At 40.8% G+C, this 5,901-nt stretch overlaps 1 protein-coding gene across 1 annotated transcript; it reads right to left on the minus strand.

Moving 5' to 3' along the window:
- Nucleotides 1–592: 592 nt before the first annotated feature.
- LOC122053646 (HMG1/2-like protein) lies at nt 593–2,101 on the minus strand. Its single transcript, XM_042615652.1, has 8 exons — nt 1,966–2,101; nt 1,810–1,867; nt 1,565–1,675; nt 1,434–1,491; nt 1,267–1,311; nt 1,090–1,170; nt 915–1,019; nt 593–823 (listed from the first exon to the last, which is right to left on the minus strand). Exons 2-8 carry the CDS (start codon nt 1,857–1,859, stop codon nt 806–808), a joined length of 468 nt encoding a protein of 155 aa, XP_042471586.1. The 5' UTR covers nt 1,860–1,867; nt 1,966–2,101; the 3' UTR covers nt 593–805.
- Nucleotides 2,102–5,901: the final 3,800 nt, after the last annotated feature.

Genomic DNA, 5,901 nt, shown 5'->3' on the forward strand with positions numbered 1-5,901 from the left:
TAAAAGTAATTAAAAATAAAACTAAAAAAATAAAAAAAATATAAGTATTAATGAAAAAATAATAAACAAAATTAATTTAAAAATAAAACTAAATAAAACTAAATAAAATTAAAAATATATATAAATATTAATGAAAAATAATAAATAAAATTGATTAAAAATATAAACTAAATAAAAATTTTAAAATATATAAACTAAATAAAAATTTTAAAATATATAAGTATGAATGAAAAAAATTAAAAATAAAATTAATTTTAAAAATAAAATTTAAAAAAAATTTAAAATATATAAGTATGAATAAAAAAATTTTAAAATAAAATTAATTAAAAATATATAAGTATAAATATATAAGTATGGGTTAAAAAAAAAAAAAAAAAAAAAAAAAAAAAAAAAAAAAAAAAGGAGGTTAAGGTTACATGCGTCTTTTTGGCGGAGAGAGGGGAAGTGGAGGGGCGCGCGTTGACCCGGGGGGGGGGGAAGAGGGGAGGGGCGCGCGTTGACCCGGGGGGAAATTGCATGCCAATTACACTCACACACGCAATGGCACCACGAATAATTGTAACAAACTCAAGACGAACTGGACATCAACAAATTTGCAATATCAAACTGGATCACTTCGTTATGCGAGCCAAACCGTTCTTCCATTCACATAATAGCAAACATAAAACGATCCACAAAAAGAGAGAAAATATTGCATAAGTACAAGTTAGTAAAGACGATACAACATTTCAAAAGAGAGCTTGATATGCTAAGGTTGGTCCAAGTCCCACCCTTCCAGACAAGTGAAGCTCGAGCCAGACGTCCCCTACTCATCATCCTCTTCCTGATTTAAAACAAAGAAATTCAGAACTAGTAAATGCAATTCGTATCATCTTTTTAAGAAATATACGACACCAGCTTATGACATCACAAACCTCTTCGCTTCCTTCGGCATCCTCGTCGTCGTCATGCACCTCAGACTTGGATTTGTCGGACTCGTCTTCTTCAGCAATAGCAGCAGGGCGACTTCCTCCCTGGGCCTATTAAATCATGCAGAGAATCAGTTGATTGAATTTTAAATTTGTACACAAATTCAATTGATACGCATACCTGATTGTTGTTGTATGTTGCTATTTTCTTAGTGTACTCCGTCTTCAATTTGGCTGCCTTGGTAACGTAAGGAGCCTTATCCTGCAGTACAAACAGAATATTACATTTCGATTGATATTAAATCAACAGCACGTTGAATAAAATGAGGATAAAAAAAAGCTATTATGAATAGCGTACTTCCTCAGACAGAGACTTCCATTTATCGCCACCAGCTTTACCGACCTATTTACATCAAATTATTTTAATTCAATAAATGAGAATCACGCGCACATAAGAACACACACGCAAAAAAGGAAGAGAAAATAAGCATATTGAACTCTATACAGCTGAAAGAGAAATCTTACCACGGCCACGGATTTATTGTTAGGATGCTTTTCTTTAAAAGTTTTTCTGAACTCTTCCCTGCCGATCCAAGTTTAAAACAAGGTGATAAAATCAAATAAAATATAGACCCAAATAAAACATGTAATCTCACATAAAGACGAAGAAGGCGCTAGGGGGCCGCTTAGGCTTGTTGGGATCCTTCTCAGCCTTTGTGTTCCTCGGCTTCTTACTCGCTCGCTCCGATCCCTTCTTGACAGCAAGCCTTTAAAAAATAAAACAGAAACATCAGATCACAAAACCTAGAAAATACAGGTTAAGAGCATATCGCAAAACCTAGAATCATAGGGATGACTAATGGCCTAATCTAGTAAGCAAAAATCGATTAGAGATCCGCACTTGCTGTCCGCCTTCTTCGGTGCATCCGCCTTCGATTTCCCCCGTTTCATGGCGAGACCTGGCAAAAAACAAACAATCAGATGATCCACGAAACCCTCAGGAAATGAAGATGAAGAAACAAAACAATCGGCGAGGAGAAGATCGAGATGAACTCACCTCGAGAGAAGGATTTCGCAGAGACGACCGACACGAGCAGCAAAGCGATGAAGATAAGCGATGGAAAAGGGAGGACGTAGGGGAGGCGGGTTAATAAAGCAAGTGCGGCGGTGTAGGTTGTGTTAAGCAGGGAATCGCGATCGGACGGCTGAGGCGGGTTGATGCGTGTTTTGGAGGGTGATATTTTGGTGTACAGATCAGCGATCCGCGTGATCTCTGCCAATTGGCGGCTCAGATAGCTCCATATCGAAGATAGCCGTTAGAACGCGACGCAACGAATTCACTTCTGGCGGCACGCGGTGGATCATTTTGAAAGGATATTTCCAACATTGTTAAATTACACAACAAAATCAAAAAATAGGTCTCTAATTTTTTTTATAAATTTTTATCAGACCATTAGATAAGTTTATAAAATTATCAAATCATATCAGATAATTTTAAAATTATTAAATTATATATCTATTTTTTATTTTATCATTATCAGTTAGACTGATATTTTTAATAAGTCGAATCGATTTATATCAAAACAACAAAAATCCGAATAAACCAGTCAATTGATTTTTTTTTTAATTAATTAATTTATGTTCAAAAAAATTTAAAATTTATTATTCTTAATATATTAGATGAAATTAAAGTTTAAAGACATAGATATAATCAGAAAAATTAGATGAACACGTAAAATCTAATTTTATATTAATCTGAAATTGTTTAATCCATCATCTTATTTTTTTTAACATGAATTAAAATTTTTAAATATATTTATATTAAAAAAAATTATTACTCTCAATATATTAAGTCAAATTGACTTTTGAATGCATGAATATAATCAAAGGTAAACAAACATATAATAACTAGTTTCATATCGATCTAAGATTATTTGATCCACTAATAAATTTTGAATAAAATTGATTAATAAATCAAATATTAAATTGACGTTTGAGGACATAAATATAATTAAAAGAAATAATCCACCATGTAAAAATTAATTTTATATTAATACAAGATCATTTAGTCTATTAATCAAAATGTTAATAGACTAATAAACTGTAATAGAGTGCTCCCGAAAAATAAATGTTTATATATCTCTAGCATACGTCTATATCTCTAGCATGCGTCTCTATGTTAGGATCCAAAAAAATAATTTGTACATAGGGCTCCTGTATTGTTCATGTTCATGGCTTCTTAGATTAATAATCTTATTCGAAATGACGAATCATCGGGTGAGATGGATGGAATGTTGACTGAATTATGATGTCCTGGAGAGAGGGGGGTATGCTGAGATGACTTCTATATTGACCAAGTCATCAAAAATCCTCTAGTCAACGCTATCTGCAGCTAGCGATCGGGTTACCTCGGTCTCTAGTACCCCAATACTCGAGGCAGATCCAGCGAATATATAAGTAACAAACTAAGACATAAAATAATGAAATGTGTATAGGATAAAAATGGAGAACGTATCCTGACTCAGGGGGCGCCCTCGGGTGGATCGATGAGTTGGTCGAGACGCTGCTCGAGTTGTCATGACCTGGAAGTGTAGATGACTCTGAACAAGATGCAGAGCTAGATCTGATGACGCGAAGTCGGACACGGTGGCACGAAATCGGATTCGACCTCGACACGCAAACCTGGATATGACATCGGTATGCAAGTCGAGATATGTCATCGGCATGCAGACCGAGATATAACAACATGAAGTCTAGACACAAAACATACAGTCCGGGAATACAACTACGGCTCGCAGGCCGAAATATAATAAACCACAGGGAGCCAAATCAGCGACTAGATATCGTAGGACGACAGCAACCGGCTATGGTAAGAAGTCGACGACCCAGAGTGTAAAGGCAGCAATCCTGGTGTTGGATTGAGTCGAGATTGACCGGCAGCAACCACTAGAGGACAGCGTCGACAGTCTGGGGTGCCAACAGCAGAGGTGAGGAGGTGGCAGTGTCTGTGGCGGAGGCCTGGTCTACAACGAGAGCTGTGAGGTCGGTCGGTGGAGAGCACATTGCGAAGGAGATTGTAGGATAGAAAAAATTTTAGATATCTCTACAATAATATGATATTATCCACTTTGAGCCTAAGCCCTCATGGTTTTTCTCTTGAGCTCTATCCAAAAGGTCTCATACCAATGGAAATATCTTTTTCTTATAAACTCATGATATGTTTACAACCTTACAACCCCAAGAATCCCCCCCCCCCCTCAAACAAAAGACCACAAGATCCCCCTTAAGTATCGGGCTACTCTTGACCTACTAAGGGCCTCCCCTCGAGTATCGGGTCACTCTTGACTTGCTCAGGATCTCCCCTCAAGTATCGGGTCACTCTTGACCTACTTAAGGTCTCTCCTACTTCATTCAAGATTTCACCTACATGGTTCGATCTTGGATCATGGCTTTAGCTCATTCAAGATTCAAGATACCAATTGTAGGATCGAAAAGAATTTAGATATTTCCATAATGATATGATATTGCCCACTTTGGGTCTAAGCCCTCATGCTTTTGCTCTTGGGCTCTACCCAAAAGGCCTTGATATGGTTGGCGATGGAGGGGCCCAAGAGGAAAGGATTAGAAAAGTCAAGGCCATATGGCGGTCAAAAGTCAAGAGGATGTTGCAGTCAATAGTCAAGGCAACTTGGCGGTCGAATAGTCAAGCTGACGGGGCAGTCAGAGTTGAGCATAGGGGGTAGCCAAGGGCCAAGCAGACTTGTTCATCGAAGGGGCAGAGCTGTAGGAGAACGAAGAGAGACGACAGGGGCAACACCAGGCACAGGTCGGGATCGGCAGAGCTGTATAGAGGCAGCTCGGTCTGCAGGTCCACCATTCGAAGGCCCGGGAGTGCAAGTCACAAATCACAGGTCGGACGCGGCAGAGCTGTGTAGAGACGGTTTGGTCGGCAGGTCTGCGAGTCGAAGGATCGGAAGTGCAAGTTACGAATGATCTACAGACCTGCGGTAGAGGGCCAGGAAATACAAAGCACAGAGGTAGGTCGGAAGCGGCAGAACCGGGCAGAGGCAGGTCGAGATCGGCAGAGCTGAGCAGAAGCAGCTCGATCTACAGACCTGCGGTAGAGGGCCAGGAAATACAAAGCACAGAGGTAGGTCGGGATCGGCAGAGCTGAGCAGAAGCAGTTCGATCTACAGACCTGCGGTAGAGGGCCAGGAAATACAAAGCACAGAGGTAGGTCGGAAGCGGCAGAACCGGGCAGAGGCAGGTCGAGATCGGCAGAGCTGAGCAGAAGCAGCTCGATCTACAGACCTGCGGTAGAGGGCCAGGGAATACAAAGCACAGAGGTAGGTCGGGATCTGCAGAGCTGAGCAGAGAGCTGAGCAGAAGCAGTTCGATCTACAGGCCTGCGGTAGAGGGCCAGGAAATACAAAGCATAGAGGCAGGTCGGGATCGGCAGAGCTGAGCAGAGTCAGCCCGTCTGGCAGGTAACACTTAGAGGCTAGAGTCGATCAGAAGAGGCGAGGCCGGTGCAAGTCACAATGGATCGGAGAAGCTAAGTAGTGTGGGTGCGGAGAATCTCAACAGTCCGTCGAGGATAATCATTACATTCCAATAGTGCGAGCGAAGGCGGAGGTTCCTAAAACGAAAAGATGCCCTCACAACCAGTAGCAGCCTGCCAGCTGTCCATCACTACAAGACAAAACTCATGTTCGAAGGCGGAGGTCCCTAAACAGAAAGATGCTTTCACGACGAATGGCAGTACGACAGGTGTCCGGGACTAGAGGACAAAGCCCAGCGTCTAACGTTTTCTGACAGGAAGGCAGGTCCTAAGAGAGGAGGACGCATAAAAAGGGAGAGATCCCTCGTACGCAGGTACGCGCACACATTCCCTCGTCACTTTTTCGACAACTGTTTTTTCCTCTGATCCGAGGACTTTTTCCCTGGGTTTTGGTCTCTAACGTGAAGAGGGGGATCGTCTGAGTGTGCGCAG

Source organism: Zingiber officinale, chromosome 3A (assembly GCF_018446385.1).
Source record: "Zingiber officinale cultivar Zhangliang chromosome 3A, Zo_v1.1, whole genome shotgun sequence".
NCBI lineage: Eukaryota > Viridiplantae > Streptophyta > Magnoliopsida > Zingiberales > Zingiberaceae > Zingiber > Zingiber officinale.